Source organism: Ananas comosus, linkage group 13 (genome assembly GCF_001540865.1).
Source record: "Ananas comosus cultivar F153 linkage group 13, ASM154086v1, whole genome shotgun sequence".
In the NCBI taxonomy this organism is placed as follows: domain Eukaryota; kingdom Viridiplantae; phylum Streptophyta; class Magnoliopsida; order Poales; family Bromeliaceae; genus Ananas; species Ananas comosus.
In genome coordinates this window covers 285,774-308,933 of record NC_033633.1, presented here as the reverse complement: position 1 = coordinate 308,933, position 23,160 = coordinate 285,774, and the positions used below count along the sequence as shown (strand labels likewise).

The window sequence follows — 23,160 nt, the reverse complement described above, 5'->3', positions numbered from 1 at the left end:
TCAAATTTAGTTTATAATTATGTCAATTGGAATATCTTGTACTAGATATCACACTAGTAAGTAATTTTGCCGTAATAAAATATATACTTATATCTATGTATGACATTAANTTTTTTTTTTTTTTTTTTTTTTTTTTTTTTGGGTCTGGTAATAGACTACTAATAGTAGCAAGGAGAAATACTGCTGCACCGACAGTTTCATACTTACGACCGAGACTGTAGAGAATCCCCTGCTGCTTCGTTCTTCGAATCGTCGTATGCTTCTGTTTCAACCTACCAGTGGTCCTTTCGCCAGGTGTTATGGAGAAAGAAAGAACCACACAAGACAAAGAGAGAATGCAACGGTAATATATATATATATATATTATATATAAATATAATACGTACACGCACACATAACAGTAACATACAGAGAGCAAAAGGAGAGAAGCAGAATACAAATAAAAAGAAAAAGCAGAGCACAGCAAGCTAGCCAGCAAAAGGGGGGAAAAAAAAAGAGAAAAAAAAGAAAAAGCAGCAGCTGCAGCAGCAAAGAAAGCAGAAAAGTTAAGTAAGAAAGGTTGCAGCAGGAAAAAGGGAAGAAACCTTGGATCTGCAGAACACATACATACATACATACATACATGTCCCCCTCTTTTTCTCTGTCTCTCTACTTCATCATTATTTGAGCTGTAATTTGCTCGCTCGCTTTTTGCTCGTTTTAAAATCCTTTGCTCGGGTAATTAAGTAAGGAAGGAAGGAAGGAGGACGCTCGTGTTATTGTTGGCTTGTTTTTGTGAACGAATTCGGCTACGAATGGGAGCTCGCTGCTCCAAATTCTCGCTCTGTTGGTGGCCTCCCCACTTCAAATCCTCCGTTCTCGAATCCACCGATCTCGGTACTGATCTCTCCTCTCTCCGTTTTGGTATATCATCATCTGATGGTGATGATGATGATGATGATTTTTTTTATTTTTTTTTTATTGTTTGGGTGTGGGGTGGGGTGCAGAGAATGGGGGAGAGGGCGATGCGGCGGCGGCGGCGGCGTTCGCGGAGTTCGGGTTGGACGAGCTCCGGGCGGCGACGGACGGGTTCTCGCCGGAGCGAATAGTGTCGGAGCACGGCGAGAAGGCGCCCAACGTCGTCTACCGCGGCACGCTCTTCCACACCGGCCGCGTCGTCGCCATCAAGCGCTTCAACCGCGCCGCCTGGCCCGACGCGCGCCAGTTCCTCGTACGGCAAACCCTAGCACCGATCCTTCTCTTTCTCACCTTGTTTTGGATTTTGATTTTGATTTTTTTTTTTTTTGAAATTTTTTTGTGGTTTCGATTTGGTGGCAGGAGGAGGCGAGATCGGTGGGGCAGCTGAGGAGCGAGAGGTTGGCGAACCTAATTGGATGCTGCTGCGAGGGGAATGAGCGGCTCCTCGTCGCCGAGTTCATGCCCCATGAAACCCTAGCTAAGCACCTGTTCCACTGTACGAACCCTGCGTTTCCCCAGTTCTTTGTTTCCTTCCCATTTCGCCTAATTGTCTGTTTGATGATCCATTTTGAGTATCATGCTCCCGATTATTATGTAAGAGAATTTTATTGCGTCTGTCCTTCTATGATGCTGCTGATTTATATCAGAGTTGTCTTAGCACTTGCGGTTTGCATTCTAATTAATCGTCCGCTTAGTCGTTGGAAAATGGTAATCGGTGGTTTAAGGATGGTCTTCGGCGGAAGTGGCCGGTGTATATGACGTTCTGAAATGTGGGAACTGAATAGTGGTAGGTTTAGAATGTAATTTGATGGGGTTTTCATCGTCATGATTATATATGATTTATGGCAGGGGATACTCAGCCTCTGAGTTGGGCGATGAGGATAAGGGTTGCGCTGTACTTGGCGCAGGCGTTGGACTATTGCAGCAGCAGAGGGAAAGCTCTCTATCACGATCTCAATGCGTACAGAGTGCTCTTCGATCAGGTTAAGAATTTGTCACTGTTCAGGGGAAATTTTGGAGTTTTTTCTTAATGGGCTTTCTCCATTCATGTTGAATTGTATCAAATTTGGACAGGATGGTAATCCCAGGTTGTCCTGTTTCGGCCTCATGAAGAACAGCAGGGATGGGAAGAGTTATAGCACTAATTTGGCCTTCACGCCTCCAGAGTACCTTAGAACAGGTATTCCTTAAGAAATTCATAGTGTAGTTATTCTTTAGTTTTTTATAGTTTTGTTTCTCACTCGATCTAATTCGCAGGGAGAGTGACACCAGAGAGTGTTGTGTACAGCTTTGGGACTCTTTTGCTTGATCTTCTAAGTGGAAAGCACATTCCACCAAGTCATGTGAGTTTCTTCTTGATCTTCAATTAATGTACTTTTCCAACTATTGTTACCTTTGTTCTATTTTTTCTAGGAGAGCTGAAACATTGGTATACGAGATTTTCTAGATCACATCCTTGCTCAGCAGTAGTAGTAATGGATTATAGTTCTTGTTCAAATTTTCTGGTAACTCACTTTTAATGTAAGAGTGCTTTTGCATATATAAGTGCTGTATTGTACTACTGCACTACATGTAGTTTCCCTCGTGCACTTACATCATGAATTAACTAGATGTTTCTCAGAAATTGTATTTCGCCTGTAAACACTTTCATGGTAAGGATAGTTATCCTAACTGAATTCTCTGCTTTAGCAAGTATTTTCTTTCCTCTGAAGGACACGGTTGGTCAGACTTGTCACTGATTTTTGGTGTGCTTTCTTTGTTAAATTCAGTTCTAGTTTAGGACATCATTAATGATTTGGATGCTGTTACCTTCTTAGACTTGATCTTTCATGGTATCGTTGTTTTGCCAAATCTGTTTTGAATAGTATGTGTGCAATAACACTGGGAATACGTCGAAGCAAAATGGTATGTTCACTGATTTCATCACAAAGAAAAAAGAGAGGAAAAAAAAGGACCCGTCCTTGTTTGCTAAAGCTTCATTCATTATATAACGAGAACACCATTTTCTCTATGACGTGATTTGAGCATTATCACACTTGTATTTTGTTTATCATTAAATTGGCTTGAATTGTTTCTCTGCAGGCTCTTGATTTGATCCGTGGTAAGAACTTTCTTGTACTGATGGATTCTTGTTTGGAGGGGCATTTCTCCAGCACCGATGGAACTGAGGTGGTGCGATTAGCTTCTCGCTGTTTGCAAATCGAACCTCGTGAGAGGCCAAATGTAAAGTCGTTGGTGACTGCTCTCACATCTCTTCAGAAAGATGCAGCGGTAATCGCTTACCACCTAGCTGCTTGTTTAGGAATACTAAGGATCTCCTTGCTGTCGCATAAATAAAAGATCTCGAAGCTTTCCTGTAGATGTAAACTTGATATGTAATGCAGTTCACTTCATGTTGTATGTTGTTTGTTGTCTTGTTGTGCTGATTCTGATTTCTTTATAGTTGAAACTTTGATGATGCCATAGAACTTAATTTTTAAATAATAAAAATTTGTTTAGACCTTTATAAGAATAACCCAGGATTAAGACTTCTTAAATTTATTGGGTAATATATTATCCTTTTCACAGCAGGCTTATTGCATTTCTCTATTTCTGTCTATGTTGTTTCTCATTGCCAGTGGACAATCCAATTCTCAGTCAATTTTATTGAGCAGGTTCCTTCATATGTAATGATGGGAATTGAACGTGCACCTGCCACCACAGTGCAAAGGCTTTCGGTATCTCCTCTTGGCGAAGCTTGTTCCAGAGTGGACCTTACTGCCATACATGAAATGCTGGAGAAAGTTGGATACAAGGATGATGAGGGAGTCGCCAATGAGGTAAGATAAGATAGTGCCTCTATCTCATTTCTCAAATTTTTATAGATTATTCTTGCCTCATAAAGTAATGTGAGATCCTCCTGATATTTCCTAGCTTGCCTGAAAGGATACATGATGACTAAAGGCAGAACAGCTCATATTTGTAGATACACGCAAAATGCATAGCATTTTCTGCAACACTTGTTCTTCTTTTAAATTTTATTATCCACAGTATCGACAGCAAAGTAATCTCTTTCGTTTTGAAGAACATACAACTGTAAATAATCAGATTAGTATATGCACATTTCTGAACTATACTGGGTCAAGTACGCCAAGGTTGGGGTTTGCATCATGTCGGGTTTTCAATTCCGCTGGACAATGTTACCACTAAGCTAAGCCAAAGAATTCTTTACCTATATTACAAGACGACTGGATGAGATTCTTGTAGAGAATAAAAGGGGGTAAAAAAAAAAAAGTCAATGCATTCATTGCTGTTGGCCTTAACTTCATTCATTAATCAGGTCTAGTTTGGCTTGAAAATGAAGTGCCACTGGGTACTGGCTTCCTAAATGCATGAGAAAACATTGATTTCCTGGAATGCAAGTGTACAGTTACTCTCTTCATTTTATTTTTTTACACAAAATTTAGAAGTGAAAATGGATTTCCTTCCAATTGATGCTACTATTTTTATGCCACTTGTTTCATTATCTGATTTATGTCTAAAGTTTGCGCTACATGCATCATTCCAATTGCAGCTATCTTTCCAGATGTGGACCAACCAAATGCAGGAGACTCTGAATAGCAAGAAACATGGAGATTCTGCTTTCCGAGCTAAAGATTTTGGAACTGCAATTGAGTACTACACTCAGGTTTGTAAAGGCCAACATTGAGATTTATCTTCATGACTGACTGAATATAGTTGACAACTTGTTATTGGCTTATCCTGTTTTTCTGTTGACGATAGGGATGCTGATGGCCAAGGCCTGCGTTTCCTAACACAGGAAACTTTAGATGATTATGATTGCCTGTTTTACTTACCTCTTAACCTTTTTTAGTCTCATATGAACTGACGAAAATGTAAATTGTTTCTTTTCTCAACTAGCTTTTAAGTGCTGACTTCAATCACTTCTTTACCCTGTTGGCCCTGGCCCTCTTCATCTTATGCATAGAATTGGTAATACAAATGTTTGTTTGGTTTTTTTTTTTGGTTTGTTGCAGTTTATTGATACTGGCACGATGATTTCTCCGACTGTATTAGCTCGTCGCTGCTTGTCTTACCTAATGAGCAACATGCTTCAAGAAGCCCTAGGAGATGCAATGCAAGCACAAGTGGTATCGCCCGAGTGGCCGACTGCTTACTATCTACAGGCGGCGGCGCTTCTCAGCCTCGGAATGGAGAGTGATGCCCAAGAAATACTAAAAGATGGTGCTACTTTGGAAGCCAAATTCAACAGCAGGAACAGAACTGTATAGCTCTGAATGGTAGATTTTTTTTTTTTTTTTTTTTTTTTTTTGGGTTTATATCAGCCCTCTTTTGGGTTTTTCCATGGGTTTGCCACCATGTAGGGCTGTTTATGGGTTCTCCTTTTTGCTTTATTTCCTGTTGATTTGTCTTCAAGGTGATTTCAGCTTTTGCTAAATGAGCTTGGTATTCTAACACACATCCCTTGTATGCAAAGTTCTACAGTGATCAGTAAAACTTATCTCCACTATGCATTTGGGTCCAACACCGTACAGATTAAATGCTCGCCCCTTGTGGAATCTATAACTCTATATGAATTCCCAATAAAAATGATGACACGGCAAATCCTCCTTTTTTTAGATTTTTTATATTTTTTTGCTCTCTTTGAACCGACCTCTCCTCTTCCTTCAACCGTTTCTCTTTTTAATATGACATTTTATCTTTTGCTCTCTTTGAACCGACCTCTCCTCTTCCTTCAACCGTTTTTCTATTTCATATGACATTTTATCTTTCCAATGTTACTGTTTCTCTTTTCCATATGGAAGTTATCTTCTCCATGCGACTATTTCTCTTTTCCATATGATAATTTATTTTTCCGGCCATGCAACCGTTTCTCTTTACCATAATTTCATATAATATTTTATCTTTTCAATGTGACTGTTTCTCTTTCCCATATGAAAGTTATCTTCTCGACCGTTTCTCTTTTTCATATGACAATTTATTTTTCCGGCATGCAACCATTTCTCTTCACCATAAGATATGGTTTCTTCTCCTGCTTCTTCATTGCCATTTTCTTTACCACCTTGCCTTTTTTAGTACAGATTAACCAATTCCCTACTTTTATTTATCTATAGAATTCTTCAGCATATTTAATAATATAATCTGTACATTCTTTCATGTTGGATTTGCACAATTGTATTGATTTTTATTTTTTATTTTTTCAGTACCATCTTGATGTCGATAAACAGCCTGGAGTTACTAAAAAAGTTCAAGATGATAAGCGTGCGGCGGGTATATATATATATATATATATATATATATATATATATACATGTTTTATGATATGAAATTTTTTATTAAAAAAATTATTTCGTTTTTTGATTTTTTTTGTTTTTTAGTTTTTCAAGCTGTCTTAGTGCCTCCTTTTACATGAAAACTTTTTACTCTTTGGAGACAAGATTTAATAGTCATGTTGAAGACCATTAAATATCTCAATGCAAGTTGTTGTTCATTATGAATATGATTTTCTTTTTCTCTAAAATTATTTATCAATTATTGTTTGCAAGTTTTGAATTAGATTCGATAATATTCAATATCGGAGAAAGATCATTTTTAATTTAGTTGTTTCACTTAGAGAATGAAAAATAATTCTTTTTATTACTATTCTTATTACATTATTCCTTATTATTAATTATTATTAAAATTAAATATATATATATATATATAATATATATATATATATATACTATATATAATTATATATATATATAATCTAATTGTTTTTGTGATAAGTTTTATTTTCTTTTTTTTTATTGATGGATACTTTTTATTTTTCATTGGTATCTTTTATAGTTTCCGTTTGCTGCGGAGCGGCGGGTGTCTTCACTAGTTTATATTATTAGCTATTAGTCAATTAGTGCTCCACCTCTATTGTTCCATCTGGTAAAAACAGCGATGCGTTAAATCTAAATTTCTACAACCTAAAGTGTGGGATCAAAGTTTGCAGATCCAATCCCAGAAAAAAAAAAAAAAAAAAAAAAAAAAAAGTAAGTCAACTATGGCCTTTTTGTGAATTTTGGGACCACAAATATGAACACGGGTCACAGGTCTTAAGGGTGCCAATTCGTGCGTGGGTCTTATGGGCCCATTTCTATGGGATGGCACCGCCCAATTAATTCGTTTGTTGGGCCCTAAAAGATTTATTGGGCCGAGTTTGGTTTCAGTTTCAGGCCCGGCTTTCCCGTTGAAAAGTCCACTTTTGGTCTGTTTCGTTTCGTTTTTTTACCAAAAAAGGTAAAGTCTACTTTTGCTATGTTTCGTTTTTTACCCAAAAAGGAAAGTTTTCAGTTTTTGACGGTCTCACTCTAAGTTTTGGGGGGGCGTGGGCCCAATTTGGGGCCCCCGCATCGGTGGGTCCCACACAAGGTTCATAGTACGACGAAGCCCCTTTATAAATACTAAAGCCCGGCCCAACTCTATCTTTAAAACTCTCCATTAAAAAACGACATGCTTGCACATGTTGTACCCAGAGAAACGGGGCTCTCTTGGGCCTTCGTACGAATATATAAAAATAATGGCATGATGATGCCAAGCACGTAAAGGAGAAAATACTACGCAACAGTAGAGACCAGTCATCTAAAACAACGATTGGATTCATAAACCCTTGATAATTATATATATCTTAACACACATGACTAATTTTTCTAGTTCAAACTAAAATCCAAGTCAGGTCCAGATTGATGCCTAACCACTACTGATTTCGCCAACAGTTAACGCCAAATACGAAATGAAACATTTTAATTTTACAACGCAGATTAAAACGAACAAAATTTGAGGTGAGTGCCACCAAAGGACAGATGAAGTTTAGGAACGCTATTGCAAAATCAACTGTAGATGAGGGGGGCTACATGCATTTTTGAGAAACAATCAAATCAGTTACATCTTGGATCATTTCATTTCATTGTGTAGTCTCCAGTCGGAAGCCCGACCGGTTCGTGTCGCGAGGAACAGTGATCAGAAACGCCAATTGTTAAGAAGAGAAGGTAACAATCTGCTATGACGCTGCAGCAGCGACTTCACAGCGGTGGCCGATTGGAGCCAAGCAATTGCCCAATTAGATTGGTCACCTGAAAAAAATAAACTCAAGGAAAATTAAGTCCCTTCAATTAGAATGGCACATTAAAAACAAGTTCCGATATGTGAGAACACATGATGACTATATTTTGTTTCCGACAAAAGACGGCAGCTAGATAACAACTCTACAAGCAGAAAGAGCACTGCCAAGTTTCAAAAGTTAACTTCTGATTATGTTTTTCCAGCTATAATATCCAAACGACTATTCCATTAACAAAAACACACATAGGAAAAGGAGAAAGAGAGCTGCTAAGAGGAGTAGCAAGAATAATATAATGGCATTTCGTATGCGGTATAAACAAATCTTGCAGAACTTGTATCCTTTTCACCTAAATCTATACGTTGAAAAAGTGAGCAATGCTAATTATATATAGCTTGATACCAAGAACTTCTTATCGATGTTAATGCACTAATCCTCAATCCTTTGATCAGTCAAATAGGAAGCCGAATTTCTTATATCAAACAATTTATAATGCACCAAGCATCATGCTTGACGATTACAAACATGGATATATGATTCCCAACTATGAATTTCATGAGAAGAAATTTCCAATGACTTGCCTGCCAATATTTTGAAACACAGCGATCAATGCAACTGTTTTCACCCATATTAAGCTCAGATTCCTTATACCTAAAGGGGGAGAAAAAGGAGATATAAGATGAGTTCTCCGATTTGTATCCGTAAATTAAAAAAAAATCTTCAAAAGATAGGTCCATCTTATCAAAATCAGTATAAGCTCGGGCACATAAGCCATATAATATGTCCTAAAAATGATCTGAAATCAATCTAATGCAACTCTCCATATCTTAAACAAGGAAATAGAGTTAAAAGAATGAGGAAACTTCGACAAACCTTTTATCAATACATTTATCGAAACAGATCTTTGTAAGCCTGCATAAAATTTTAAAGTAAGAACTATTTGTCAGCTTAGTTATACATGTAATCCTGCCAATTAACTATAATACACTTCTATTTTTCATAGCAGAAGAGCGAAAAAAGCATGGAGGTCTTTTTTTGCGGCAAATCACGAGCTTATTTGAACTCTAACAAGAAACACTTCTGAAAACAATCCCAGCACAAGTTTACGACGCAAAAGGCAACTAAAAGGCAAGCTACTTAAGATCAACAGACCACAGAAGAAAAGTCCAATATATTAGATCTACACATGAGAAAATCGCCAAAACATGCATTACTGCTTGCAACAAACATCATCACCCTCACAATTATCCAACTTTAGTAAAGAATGCACGATAATTTGCTACCACAGAAGCCATGAGTTTGATAAAATCATATGATCTCGCTTTCGTACGCCCAGCACAAGGGGAGAAAAGGTCTTACCCCACCCTCTTTTGAAATTAAAGACCTCTTCAAGAACATTGCAACCTGCACTGTTTTCCATGGCAGAATTTCATATCTTATAGAGATTGCTTTTGCGAATAAATTGTGCAATCATGTGTATTTTGTGGAGTTTTAAGCTATCTACAGGTGGAAGAGCCTGAGGAAAAAAGGGAGACCCCATGAAATATATTAATAGCAGGTTTGTCCCGGCTGTAAGGTTTTAGTGCTGTTCGAGTAATGCTGTTAGGAGAAGCAGTAGTAGCCTCAAAAGCCCAACAACCAATGACAGATATAGTCCTCATAAATCAAAGTGAACTTACCTGTTGAAGAGATCAACCCTGTACTCCATCTCTTTCTCCGCCATCCCAAAAACCTGCTTAGAGTTCACGGAAAAGTCAATTATAAGGCATCAAAAAGGAATGAACAGAAAAAGCAATGTGAGCCAAAATCTACACAAAGATCATAAATAGAAAACCCAGTGACAATAGTACTCAAACTACGACAGATTCAAAGAGAGATTAGAGGAGATATTCAAATTATGCTGTAATTTTTCCGCAAGTTTTGTAAATTGTACTCGCAACTACAGATCTTCGACGCATTTTGAAATAAGAGATACGCATGTGCAAACTAAAGCATTATATACAAGGAAGAATTATTCGATCCAATGAAAATTGTTTAATTTAGGTTTAAACTCTCTCAAATTGGTGCTTAATATCTCCAAAAAAAAAAAAAATGATGCTTACAGTAATTACCTGCTCTTTTTCAATATCCGTCGGGCCATTTTTAGCCGCCATTGCTACAAGTCACCTGGAAAAACAAAAAAAAAAAAAGGAAAAAAAGACGAAAAATATTTAGCACCTAATAAGGGATGAAATTCTCATGCGAGTGGTTCCTAAAAACCAAAAATATAGAAAAATCAAAAAAAGATACATCGAATGTACGGGATTATTACGAACACAAATAACAAGAGAAATTACGACATGTTTTAGGTGGCAAAAAAGAAGAAGAAACAAACGAAAAAGAAAAAAAAAATCATACCACGAAGAAATTGCAGAGGGATAAAAAGCGGAAAAATTGAGAAGAGAGTCGAAAAACAGTGAGAGGTTTTTAATTCTAGGGTTTAACAGAGGAGCGTGGCGTGGAGATCGGGGACCCCGTGCGGGGACCGGTATTGCCTATTGGGCTGGAAACGGGTCCACATAATTGGGCCGTAGAAAAAGTTGCGAGGCCCAGTAGTAGACCGCATCATGGGCTTTGCAACCCAATTAGACCCATATACGGTCCATTATGTATAAACAAAACAATATAAACGCACAAGGCTAATGTAGGTGATCTGGAAACAAATCCCTCAAGTTTATTTTTATGAATTGCAAATCTCCAAAAAGTTCTACCTTTTGATTTCAAAATATTCCGACCTATTTGGAATAGAATACTCTGTAAATTAACGAGATGTTCTGCAATTATTTAATGAAAATCTAAGTTGATCAAAATAATATTAGTTCAAGAACCTGTTTCGAAATAACCCATAATTCGAGATTCTCCATGCATTCTTTGCTTATGAACAAAAGAAAGGATCCAAAAAAAAGGCGGCCTCTCGGTTTCCTTGTCTCTGTAATGTTTCAACAATTTAGCATTGAAACCACTCATTTTGCTAGCAACAGAGCATGAAGTATTATTGCTCAGAGAGAAACACAGTCACAGTACTGAGGAAGACATGGAAAGAAGAACAAATTTATGCCGAACAATTAAGTTAACAAAGATGTGTCATAAGCACTCCTACATTCAGAAGCAAACAAATTGAAGGCTCGAGTTCGGCTCCATTTCTCATGCTCATCTCCAGCTTGATCACGTCTCTTTTGCCTCATCTTCTCTCTTTCCGTAAGAACTATTTGATTAAAAGATGCCTCCGCTGTCGATTGAGGCGCCTGATTTTCTATTGAAGCTTTTTCCAACCAGTGAAGGTGGTTATTAAAAGAAGGGAACGCTCCACCAAAATTCTCCAAATTTAGCCTGGGACATTGAAATGAAAGAGCCAGGAGATTATAAAGGCGAAGACCAAGCAAGCGAGGAGGAAGTTGAGGAATCGGTGGCCTTGCCAAAAGGGGCGCGCTTCAGTTGTTGATGCAGGTGTAGCCGTGGCATTATTTGATTCATTCCACTGCTCGATAAACTCGGTCTCGCCCGAACCGACTACATTGCGAGCAATTGTCCCACAAATTTCGCAGGTTCTAGAATTGGAAAACAGAAAAAAGGATCAGATAAAACTTTCTAGAAAGTTAGAAGTTGTAGTGATGTTATTCCAAATAGAATACAAAAGAGGAGTAAATGGCATCCACTTTTAATTAGAACTAAGCACAAAAATTATTGACCACAGTAAATCAGTCCTAGATTCACTGATTTATAGATCATCAACACCCCATGAAGGCAGAAATACCAAACAACTTCTTGAAAAATTAATACCAACACACATCCTCGTATTCATATCCTACAAATCTAGGTTTCATATCAAGAAAGACAGCTTGCAAGCGTCAAACTGATGTTCGAACTGACCCAAGTACTGAGCAAAAATTGTATCAACTTTCAAAAAAGCTACGTAAACGTGAACGACGACAGGAATTTGGATAACAAGGTTTTTCACAATCAACAATAGTCCTTCATAGAAATTTAGGGGCCCCAGAAATATCTTCTCTTAGACATGGACCAAGAGATTGATTTTCATTACAAATGAATTATAAAGGTCAGTGTCGAAACTAGGAGTTCAATTACAACCGGCCAAAACAAGTTGACGGCCTCATCCTTAGTGTTTATAGAATTATACCAAGGTAAAAATGATGCTTTCACGATTTTAAGCTCCGTGAGTGTGAAGAAAATTCTTTCTTCGATGATTTATGATTAGAACAAAAAAATAAATAAATAAATAAATAAATAAAGCAGGGCTTGTTAAAAAGACCAGCCAATGCTAATTTTAGCTTATCTCCACTTCCCACGACTACAAATAAGTTATAGTCATGCGATGAAAATTGTCAAGCCAACATCAGACTGACATATAAGTAATGGCCATGCAATGAGATATTAACCATGCTCGGCAGTCCGCACGCACTCCCTTCATGTCTAGTAGTCATGACAGATCCAGTGAATATACTCATTTGCATGAAATCATGGCCGACGAAGGCACCAAACTCCTCACAAAACAAACAAAATAAGAAACCAAACCCACAAATATGATCCATATATCTTCATATTGCAGGACGGATGACTTTTCCAATCAATGAGTAATCTTATATTCTTTGGAGCAGGTGAGATGGCGGTAAACAAATTGGCTCAGTATATTCAGGGAGATGCTAAACAAGAAGAAACTGCTATTACTAGTCCATACTAAATGATGCAACGACATCGCTCGGATAAGTTATTCCTAAGAATCCGAGAACAAAATCAAACGAAAGGAGGCGACGACACTACTCAGCATAATCTTCCTTTATTTTTATCAGTTCTCGCAACTTTTCCACATTTAAGAAAAAGAATGTGCACTCTTATTTCGGCTCCACGACCATTCGTGCTTTTTAATTCTAGACCATAAGCTAACAACTCACCAACTTAGAACTGGAGCAATTATCTAATTATTAAACCTAACGCCAACTGAGATAACGCGCACGACATGTAAAACAACAAACAACATCGAAACACTGGTAGTTTCGACAAAATTGAGAGAAACAAATGGCCCGATTGAAATTATACTGCGGCTTACTTATTTCCTCTGATCTTGAACCAAGTCTCGGCGCATTGCCTGTGGGCCGCGCCCAAATCATCCTTGCAAGAGCAACCCAACTCGATCGCCAAACCCGATTCCGGGGAAGCGCTTTCCAAGCCGAGGTGGCAGATCCTACAATCTCTCTCCGCCGCCGCCTTACTCGGCTTTCCCTTATCGGGCTTCTCGCCGCCGCCGCCGCCGCCGCGCTTCTGGTCGATCTCGGAGAGGGCCCCTATCTCCAAATCCTCCGCGTCGAGGGAGCCCTCGGAGACGCAGCGTTTCGGAGAACCCTCCTCAACTCCGGCGGGCGAGCCGGGGAACCGGCCGACCTCGTGACCGGAGCCGGACCGGGAGCCGTCGCTCTCCGACGACGCATCGGCGCGAGGCTTTTCGCCCTTCGTTACCATTTTGGCTGAGAAATTTAGGCGTAAAAGCCACCCCGAAGATGCGATCTTTTCGATGATGGTTTTTCAAAGGGCTTCGAAAATAGGAAATGCCCATAAAAATGGTGCTCCTCCAAAGAAGCCCTAATTGAGCTTCTCCTCAGCGATTTCTACTCGAAAAAGCTCTTGGAATGGGAAATGGGAGCAATAAAAAGTTTAATTTATGTAGCGATTGGGAAGTTTGTAAAAGAGAGAGGAGAGGAGAGGAGTGAGGATTTTTAGGAGTAGGTGCCGAGGTGGTTTCTTTTCTCCCTCTTTATGTCTCTCTTTATGGGTCCAGGTCCACTGATGTGGCCTATCTTAATGTGACTAATTTGCATCAGGTTTGTAATGAAAAGATAAAATAATAATAATAATAATAATAATAATAATAATACTAGTTAATATTTACATAGGATAGGATCACCTAATTTTGTTCTTTTGTGAATAGCTATTTGAATTTTTAAAAGTTAACTTGAAAAATATATGAATTTTGTTTTATTCTAAATGCTGTATTAGATTTTTTATATCAGTTTATAAAGACAAACACGTGTTAAGTTTTAGAAAAGAAATTTTGAAAAAAAAAAATGGAGATGAAATTGTTAGAGGATGTAAGGGAAAAGGTTGCGAAATTGTCATTTTGAAAGGTTGTTTTACCTAACCATTTAAAGTCAAATTTGGTGGAACCTTATAACCTCCCTCCGCCGATAAAAAACAAAAAGAGAAAAAAATATATATTATCTCTAACAAAACAAAAAAAACGATGACTTTAATTGATTTATTAAAAGTTCATAATTATCTGTAAACATGATAAAGTTTGATTGCGTCCTAGAGAATTACGCCTATATATGTTTTTTTTCAAAAAAAAATAGAAGCCTGATGCGTTGCCGTACAATTGGAGCTGTCCACGAGGAACTTGTATTTATTTATTTTTTAAAAAAACATTGGGAGAAGATAAGAGAGTGCTATAGTCCTTAACTCTGTTAATTGCTACTTAAATTCTAAGGAAAGGAACTACATTATTGTACGCTATCACAACGAGCCAGATAAGCTACCAATTTGACCTGAGAGGACCTTAGAGCTTACACATGTTGGGAACTAGAAGATTGGAAGAGAATTAAATAAAAGGCAAATTGCACCAACCATGCTTGTTACCATTTACTGTATTATTAAATAAATAGCTTAAAGGGAGGTGTTTAATTGCTCTTTTATTATGTGTTTGCGTCCTTCATAAGCATAAGCATCGCCATTTACGCAAAACACATGAATGAGAAACTGAGATGTTCTTCTTTTTTTTTTCGCACTTCATTTATTTTAAAAATGAACTTAGCTAAAAAATTAAGACTACTAAACCTCAAAAGAGGGAGAAAGATAGAGAGAGAGATAAAAAAAAAAAAAAGTTCTACTCAATATCAACAACTTTCTGTCCATTGCTTCACCAACTCCTTACAAATTCTAGCAGCCTCCAATAGATCTCCTCTAATAGATCTGAGCTCAAATTTTTGAAAATAATATTATTTCATTGTCTCAGGAACAACTAAGATGTTCTTGTTAAAACGACTTCAGTATCATTATAAACTGACTGTCCTACGAGATCTCTTTCATTACTTTCTTTCGTATTAAAACTATTTTCGATTAAACTGTCTCGTTTGTCCATCCCTTATCCTATTACTTTGATCAAATCACACAAATTTAAAATAAAAAGAAACTTGATAGATGAGCATCGAAATTAACATATGAGATGACGATACAAGGATATTTTAGATTCGAATGTACCAAACAAATCCAATAAATTTTGCGAAAGGAGAAGATCCAATCAACCCTCGTGATTCATACTTTTGATTTTTGCGTGAGATTCACGTAAAGTGCACGAATCACTGGGCGGACAAGATTTAATTGGATCCTCTTAATATATGCAAATTATTATCTTTTAAATGGATCAACAATTTGCAAAATTATTTTCAAAATTCCTCAAAAGAGAGATTAGCTCTCTTCTGTTTTTTCCTTTTTGGCATTGTGACAGAAAATACAAGATTCCTCGATACAAGACCATTTTCACTTCTACATCGCTTTGCCTAACAATTCCACCTTTTCTAAGTATCATTTTTTTTTTTTTTGAGAAAAAAAAAAACACGCTATCCGCTTCATTTATTTAGCAAATAAATTTAAGAGTTGAGGTAACACAACCTCAAAAAATATTAAAGACAACCAAAGCAAAAAAGAGAAATAAAAAAAATTTATAGAAAAATTGATAATTCTATTTTTCACTCAAAATCAAGTCACTAAAGTGCTGGTTTTGAGCGTCGCTGTTAGCTTTATCTAAATAGCCAAGATGAGAACTTAATTTAAGCCCCTGGAACGGAGAATCTTTTTGTAGTAGCAAACTATAAATTTAAAGCGGCAAAATTCTTTATGGTATATGTACAATATTCTAATCTCCCACTACAATGTTTATAACCAATGAAATAACTAATGATCCGAAACTAAAGGATTTATTTTCATTTATTTTAGTCGAAGAGCACCACTATATCTATTAATTTGGTTGATGCAAAGTGGGACGTAGCACCTATAATTATGTTATTTGATGGGAAACATGGACTAGTTTTCACCCTCAACTATACTCAGATGTTAAATCCCAACCACATAATGTTGCCTAATAAATAACTAGGTCTCCTTCACCAAACAACAGATTAAATAGAAAGGAGAAGCCAAGATGGTGAAAGAAATAACTGTTAAACATTAACTTTTTTTTGTGTGTGTGTGGGGGGGTTAATACGGATTCAATTAATTTGCTGTTACCTAAAGGACCAAATAAAATTCACACGATTACGTACCATAGGCTACTTACAAGGAGATTTACCTATTTAATAAATGAGTTCAAAGGCGCCATGGAATTAGTAGGAAATAATAATCTACGTAATCCAGAAAAAGACACCCTAATCTCTACTTGGAAATAACAGCACCATAAACAATAAGCACCAGAAAACGAATGTTGATAATGAAAAATTTTCTAGTAGTGTAGGAGAGTTTGTCCTATACACTAATAAATTGTAAAGGTTAGATGAAAATGCAATCTAGCTAATATGAAAACCACTAGGAGCCAAGAACAACAAAGATCTTAATACACCGAAGCTACTATCACTCTAGGAAATTGATGATCCTCAAAAAAATTTCCAAAGTGATGATCATATCAAAAAAAAAAAAAATCGGAAGAACAGTAGATCCGCGAATAGAAAACAAAGATCAATTCCATCAGTATCAAGCAATCGAATGCTATAAATTTTGAGGCTCAGAAAGGCAGAAGGCAAGTAAAATGTGAAAATTGCCAAAAGGGTAGTCGCTATTACAATACTACTACATGGAATTAAAACAAAAAAAAAAAAAATGCAAACACAAGTGGATTCGAGAATTTCTAAGTTCAGAAATTAACCAACAAATCACAAATTGACAAAAATATGAACAGAACTTGATTACTTTCAAACCTATCTGCAACTTCAAACTTGGTTAAGTCCCTTGTCCTCATGTTATTATCTAGAAATTTAAGTATCTAAATAGCCAACTAACTCTTAGAGGGTAGGATGATCGACTGCCAGATGTAATGCTGCTTATCTTTCTTTGGAAACTGTACTGATCATGACTACCAAATGACTATGAAACTATAGCTCGCACGCTAGCACACAACCATCGTACCATTAACCAACATTATCAGTATGCATTTCAGGGATCTATATAAGATAACTAATGGTTTGTGCCACACCAAGATACAGTAATCTAAAAAAGAAGTCATCATCTTCATTTATCTTTTCTATATCAATTAGTTCTATTGTTTCGAATCTTAAACATGACACACTACATGTTCATGCTAGCTTTTGCCCTTGCTTTCCTCGGATCCTTGGTCGATGCTGCAATCGTCGAACGCACTTTCCATGTAACCAAGTCCAATATAAGCTCATTAATTTTCAGTTCTTTCTTTAACAAAGTTCAATTATTTTTCATTTCAATCATTACAAGTGTCTCGTGCATGGGTGGTAGAAATATGAGAATAGTTTGCATCCTTGTTCCTAGCTTCACATGTAAGCCCTGTTTCTTACGTTAACATATATGATTCTCACAGAATAAACCAGAATAGTGAACTCCATGCATTGTTCTTTTCATTTGGTAGGTGTCCAAACTTCAACTGTTCTGACAGTAATGAATCATAAGTTGGACATTTTACTTTAAAGGTCCACACAACCTTACCATTTCACATATAGTTTTACTATCTCAGATTGTGATCCAAGTAGTCGCTCCTATGCATTTACGAGATTCTTATAGCTACGGAAACGTCATTAGCATAATGGTCAGTAAATCTGTTGATCCAACAAGCTAATTTAATAATATTTCGTGCTATGTGTAGGTCGGAAACATGACAATAACCAAGCTATGTCAAACCAGAGTTATCACAGCCGTAAACCAACAAATGCCAGGTCCCACACTAGAGGTTAGTGAGGGTGATAAAGTGATAATTCATGTCCTCAACCACTCACCCTACAACATGACAATCCACTGGTAATATAGATTAATTATTTCTCAGTACTCATTTCCACACTAATATGCTATCTTTTAAAAAGTATTAACCATTGGTGGGCCACAGGCATGGGGTTTTTCAGAAACTAAGCGGATGGGCCGATGGGCCCAACATGATAACCCAATGCCCGATACAACCTGGAAACAAATACACATATAAGTTCAACATTATAGGTCAAGAGGGCACACTCTGGTGGCATGCCCATGTCTCCTTCCACCGAGCCACCGTCTATGGAGTGCTCATCATCCTGCCAAGAGAAGGCCCTCATACTTACCCTTTCCCCAAGCCCCACCATGAAGTCCCAATCTTACTAGGTAATAATAATTTGGAACTATTTATTGATCAAATTATCAAATAATAGACATTAAGAAAATAATTTATTTATGCAGGTGAGTGGTGGAATGCTAATGTGGTCGATTTGGCTGATGAGGCTTACGTGAAAGGTGGCGCTCCAAACAAATCTGATGTGTTCACTATTAATGGAAAACCTGGTGACTTCTACAATTGCTCAGAAAAAGGTACATACCTATAAGCTATTTTTGGAAAAAGGAAATAGTAGTAGAACAAGATCTATAGGACAATGGACACGAAATACCGAATAGCACTTCAAACCAAACTCAAAGTGTGAGTGCTATTCAATGTGCTATACCCAGCTCTCCTCCAGGATGAATCCTCCTGCTTTTTTTTTTCGGTCTCATATCACTGTTAATAAGTCCTACACTGACAGTATATGGTTTTCCCACAGACATGTACAAGTTGAAAGTAGAGTATGGAAAGAAATACATGTTCCGGATCATCAACGCTGCCCTCAATAGCGAACTCTTCTTCAAGGTAGCCGGTCACAACTTCACTGTGATGGCTGTGGATGCGAGCTACACAAACCCTTACAAGACCGATGTCATCGTGATCGCGCCTGGACAGACAGTTGACGCCCTAATGGCAGCCGATGCCGCTCCAGACAAATACTACATGGCGGCTCTCCGGTATGAAGCGAGTGGTGGCGTCTCCTTCGACAACACCACCACAAGAGGCATTGTCGAGTACTACAACACCTCACCAACTTCGCAGCCGGTGATGCCCACCATGCCGGCCTACAAGGACACCCTTACCGCAAACAGGTTCTACACCAACTTAACCGGCCTTCTCAGACCGGGCAAACCCACTGTTCCTCTCACTGTTAACCACCGCATGTTCGTCACCTTTGGGTTCGGACGTGTAAAATGCGAGTCGGACCAATTACTGTGCAATCAGACCACAGGAGCGCTCGCCGCGAGCATGAACAACGTCTCTTTCCAATTCCCTTCTAGCGCCTCGCTACTTGCGGCGCACTACAAAAATTTGAAGGGAATTTATATGCGGGGTTTTCCGGATAAGCCCCCAGTATTCTTCGATTTCACGAACGAATCCATGAACACTGACCCCGCTTTGACACCGTTAGTGCACACATTGAAAGGGACCAAGGTGACGAAGGTGAAGTACAACTCAACTGTTGAGATGGTGCTGCAGAACACAGCGATTGTGGTAGCAGAGAACCACCCGCTGCACCTTCACGGATTCAATTTCTACGTGCTGGCACAGGGTTTGGGGAACTACAACAAATCAGAAGCGGTGGAGAAGTACAACTTGGTGGATCCGCAGATGCGGAACACCATCGCCGTGCCGGGCGGCGGATGGGCAGTGATCCGATTCAAGGCTAATAATCCCGGGGTTTGGATCATGCATTGCCACCTCGACGCCCACTTGCAGTTTGGGTTGGCCACGGCTTTCGAGGTGGAGAACGGTCCCACGCCCGACACCATCCTCCCTCCGCCGCCGCCAGATTACCCCAAGTGCTAGCGTGTTTAGAATTTTACCAGGTTAAAGAATGAAAACCCACTTTAACTACTCTATGCTTGTATTATTGGTTGGGATTCCACTATTTGTTGATATGTGTTGTAACATATATCTCTTAGTAATTTCTTGAAAGAATGGATATGCAAATTTACTGGCTGCAGACAATAACATGTATAAATAAAAATACCTGGATATACAAGGAGTCTGTCAGATGGTTCAGGCTTGTTTCTACCATGTCATTCCTTAAGGCATAGCTCAATCAGAGCCATTCATTTTCTCTTAATTAATTAATTATAAACTAGAATTGAATAGGGTGGAGTTTCTTATTGGAAATAATTTGTCATATATTAAAAGCTAAATCTGGAATAAATGTAGCATACGAAACTTACTAAATGCTTTGACTTAATCAGTAACTCTGCTGACAGTATAAGAGAAAGTAGTCAAAGTTACATATAGATATTCATAAATAATTTAGAGGTACACATTGTTACGGGACATAAATTAATCACCAGGTCTTCTATCATCGTAGAAAAGTAGGATTTATAATATATTTTACGTTCTTCTTTAGTTAATTTTGTACAAGTAGAAAGAGTAATAAGACTAACAATTTTTTTAAAAAAAAGAAGAATAGTGTTGGAAATAATTGTTTATGATGTAATCGCGACCAAACACATGTTAGATCAGGATCTCGCACAAACCTCTACTGCAGCTATGCATACCTTTAAATAAGCATGATATATTTCCACAAACAAATGGGGGTTAGAAGAATAGCAGCATTGTGCATATCCTGTCTGACATTCTCTTTGACATGCCAAGGTTTTTGCTGCTAACTGTTGTGCTTGCTCTCGTGGCATTGGTGGCTAACGTGCCATCGTCAAGCACAAGTTCCATGTAAATCACTTTTATACACTCATTGATTTCATTTTTGAGCTATATTTTCTAATTTTGTCTCAGTTCATTATATCTTTGAGAGTAAAATCACATTATACATTTTCACTAAGATTATTGTTCTTTCTACCAGAGTTCCATGGTTTCATGTACATCCTACAAATGCTCACTCCTTATACCATACACAATGTAACTCAGGGGATCCCATCAACTAATTCAAAAATGTTCTATACCAATCCAAATTAGAACTTCGAAACTCGATTCAAATTCAATTCGATCTAAGAACTTAAGCATGTGGCTCATATCTAGTATACAACAAATATCAATCCTCCCTTCAATTATTATTTCATGGCACTAAACCTATCTAGTATACGTAAATGCAGGCACGGGATATTCCAGCGCTTACTACGTAGTAGGTCAAGAGGGTTGCTCCATGGTGGTATGCCCATGTCTCCGTCGTCCGAGCCACCGCCTCTGTGGCGCACTCATCCTACCTCTTCCCTAAACCCTACCATGGAGTCACAACTCTACTAGGTACTAAACCTTGATCAGACCCTCTCTTTACTAAGAAATTCGAACAAATATTTGATGTAAATGCAGAAACCTACGAGCTCGAAGTAATGTAGAAGCGAGACGTACCTGCTCCGCGTGATCAATGCCGCGCTCAACGCCCGGCTCTTCTTCAAGGTGGCCGCCCACTCCGTCGTCGACGACGACGACGACGGCGACGGCGACGATCGTCGTCGCCGCCGCCGCCCTCGTCCTCTCCCCGGGCCACATCCTCGATGCCCTCATCCGCTCCACTTCCGGCTCTTGGCCTCTAGGGCTTACGTCAGCTACCATTGCACCTACGCGGATTCAGCTCCGTGCTCGCGGTACCCCGTCGGGGGATGGGCCGGGATCCGGTTCGTTAATCCAGGTGGGTACTATTGGGCTTGGAGGATTGGGCCCATTCTTTTATTGGGCCAGGTTTTGCTTTGTCACCTATTCGTTGGGCCTCACTATGGTTTTCGAGGTGAAAATGGGCCGGATTCGGACCCGGTTCTTCCTCACCCACCTCCGGATTATCCAACTTGTTCGAAGAGGCATTTTGTAAGGTGGAAAATGCGAAGGAAATGCTCGATCCGTTTGGTCTGAGGATTTGCTGTTCAGGTTCAATGCTGCATCACTGCATAATGAACTCTCCCGTAACCTTTTCTTTCTCTGGGGATCGAGACTTCGAGTTTTTTGCACTCTCAAATGGATTGTATACATAGTTTTGTGTATCATCCAGACGTGATGTGGGATATTATCTAAATCCAATATTTCGAAGTATGGATCAGTAGTCTCTTCATGGACCATGAAATTTATTAATATAATCTTAATTGGTTTGTGATTATAAGGAGGTGGTGTTATCAGCAGAGCTGATTTTGTTATTTGACACCAGATTTATTGTCGCTTACTAGATTTGACTAGATTCGGTGAAAGCTAATCAAGCTCTGTTAATTTCATTCCCTGTTAGCATGAAGGTAACAACACCTTTGTTCATCCTTCAGTTTATAGTGTTGAACACTTTACAGTATATTGATGCGGACGATCTAGCCTTATGATGCGTGGAGAAGCAAGATGGAGTAAAATATGGTCGAAATAAAGCCAATTGAGGCCCGTTTGATGGGATTCTGATCTGGGTTCAGTAAAACTGTCATAACTTTACACCCTTTTCAACGTGCAATTCTTATTCGGAAATAGTTTATTGAAATATACACTTCGAATTATTTTGCTATTCTGGCTCAGTTTTACACCCAAATTTAATCATTTAGACCTCCGAATTTTCAGTTTTAGGTTTTCTTTAATTAAGTTTGAGGAAATTAGAGTCAGATTTGATTTAATTTCATTTTTGAGTGTGCTTAGATGAGCACCTCTATATAAACGCCGATTAGGGTTTCGTAAAGGGAATATTTTGTAGGAATAACAGCTGTCTTTTTTTTTTTTTGAGAGATAGGTAGCACACTACCCGTTTCGTTTATTTCATTTAAAAATAAACTTAGCTGAAAATATGAATCAATTAAGATTTAAACAGCTGTCTTTTATTTTAGAAGAGATTCCTCTTTGTCGTCCGTCCTTGTGCATGCATTCTTTCATCTTAAACACGGCAACGGCTGTGTCATATACGTATTCTGCATAATGATTACAACTCCATTCCTTGTGGTTTGTTATATTTCATCCTCTCTCTCTCTCTCTCTCTTGTATAGATAAGCTTATCTTCATCAGTTAGGTGCAGGTTATTTAATTGATGCACCTGCCTCTTCTAAAT

At 38.2% G+C, this 23,160-nt stretch overlaps 4 protein-coding genes and 1 long non-coding RNA gene across 11 annotated transcripts; 2 read left to right on the top strand and 3 right to left on the bottom strand.

Annotated features, from left to right (window-relative positions):
• LOC109719537 (probable serine/threonine-protein kinase At5g41260) lies at window positions 447-5,482 on the top strand. Of its 2 annotated transcripts, none has more exons than XM_020246281.1 (10): window positions 447-876; window positions 987-1,210; window positions 1,318-1,453; window positions 1,807-1,940; window positions 2,032-2,137; window positions 2,215-2,300; window positions 3,040-3,228; window positions 3,612-3,776; window positions 4,511-4,624; window positions 4,720-4,957. In XM_020246281.1, exons 1-10 carry the CDS (start codon window positions 795-797, stop codon window positions 4,726-4,728), a joined length of 1,245 nt encoding a protein of 414 aa, XP_020101870.1. In that variant the 5' UTR covers window positions 447-794; the 3' UTR covers window positions 4,729-4,957. The 2 variants fall into 2 exon arrangements, with proteins under 2 accessions (XP_020101870.1, XP_020101869.1); XM_020246280.1 differs by lacking the exon at window positions 4,720-4,957 and adding an exon at window positions 4,974-5,482 and having other exon boundaries at window positions 450-876.
• LOC109719390 (mitochondrial import inner membrane translocase subunit TIM10-like) lies at window positions 7,572-10,577 on the bottom strand. Of its 5 annotated transcripts, XM_020246032.1 has the most exons (7): window positions 10,448-10,577; window positions 10,162-10,216; window positions 9,730-9,782; window positions 9,410-9,459; window positions 8,924-8,962; window positions 8,632-8,701; window positions 7,572-8,063 (listed from the first exon to the last, which is right to left on the bottom strand). In XM_020246032.1, exons 2-7 carry the CDS (start codon window positions 10,201-10,203, stop codon window positions 8,060-8,062), a joined length of 258 nt encoding a protein of 85 aa, XP_020101621.1. In that variant the 5' UTR covers window positions 10,204-10,216; window positions 10,448-10,577; the 3' UTR covers window positions 7,572-8,059. The 5 variants fall into 5 exon arrangements, with proteins under 5 accessions (XP_020101621.1, XP_020101619.1, XP_020101622.1 ...); XM_020246030.1 differs by lacking the exon at window positions 8,632-8,701; XM_020246033.1 differs by lacking the exon at window positions 9,410-9,459 and having other exon boundaries at window positions 10,448-10,575.
• Window positions 10,982-13,866, bottom strand: LOC109719389. Its single transcript, XM_020246029.1, has 3 exons — window positions 13,155-13,866; window positions 11,506-11,637; window positions 10,982-11,419 (listed from the first exon to the last, which is right to left on the bottom strand). The coding sequence occupies exons 1-3, from the start codon at window positions 13,562-13,564 to the stop codon at window positions 11,155-11,157; spliced, it is 807 nt and encodes a 268-aa protein (XP_020101618.1). The 5' UTR covers window positions 13,565-13,866; the 3' UTR covers window positions 10,982-11,154.
• LOC109719392 lies at window positions 16,880-21,608 on the bottom strand. Its single transcript, XR_002218672.1, has 2 exons — window positions 21,507-21,608; window positions 16,880-17,499 (listed from the first exon to the last, which is right to left on the bottom strand). It is a non-coding gene; the product is annotated as an uncharacterized LOC109719392 (long non-coding RNA).
• On the top strand, window positions 17,292-21,551 carry LOC109719388 (laccase-7-like). Of its 2 annotated transcripts, XR_002218671.1 has the most exons (6): window positions 17,292-17,507; window positions 17,976-18,127; window positions 18,213-18,460; window positions 18,536-18,664; window positions 18,892-21,401; window positions 21,468-21,551. XR_002218671.1 is itself a non-coding variant. In XM_020246028.1 (5 exons), exons 1-5 carry the CDS (start codon window positions 17,421-17,423, stop codon window positions 19,980-19,982), a joined length of 1,707 nt encoding a protein of 568 aa, XP_020101617.1. In that variant the 5' UTR covers window positions 17,292-17,420; the 3' UTR covers window positions 19,983-21,497. The 2 variants fall into 2 exon arrangements, 1 of the variants encoding a protein (XP_020101617.1); XM_020246028.1 differs by having other exon boundaries at window positions 18,892-21,497.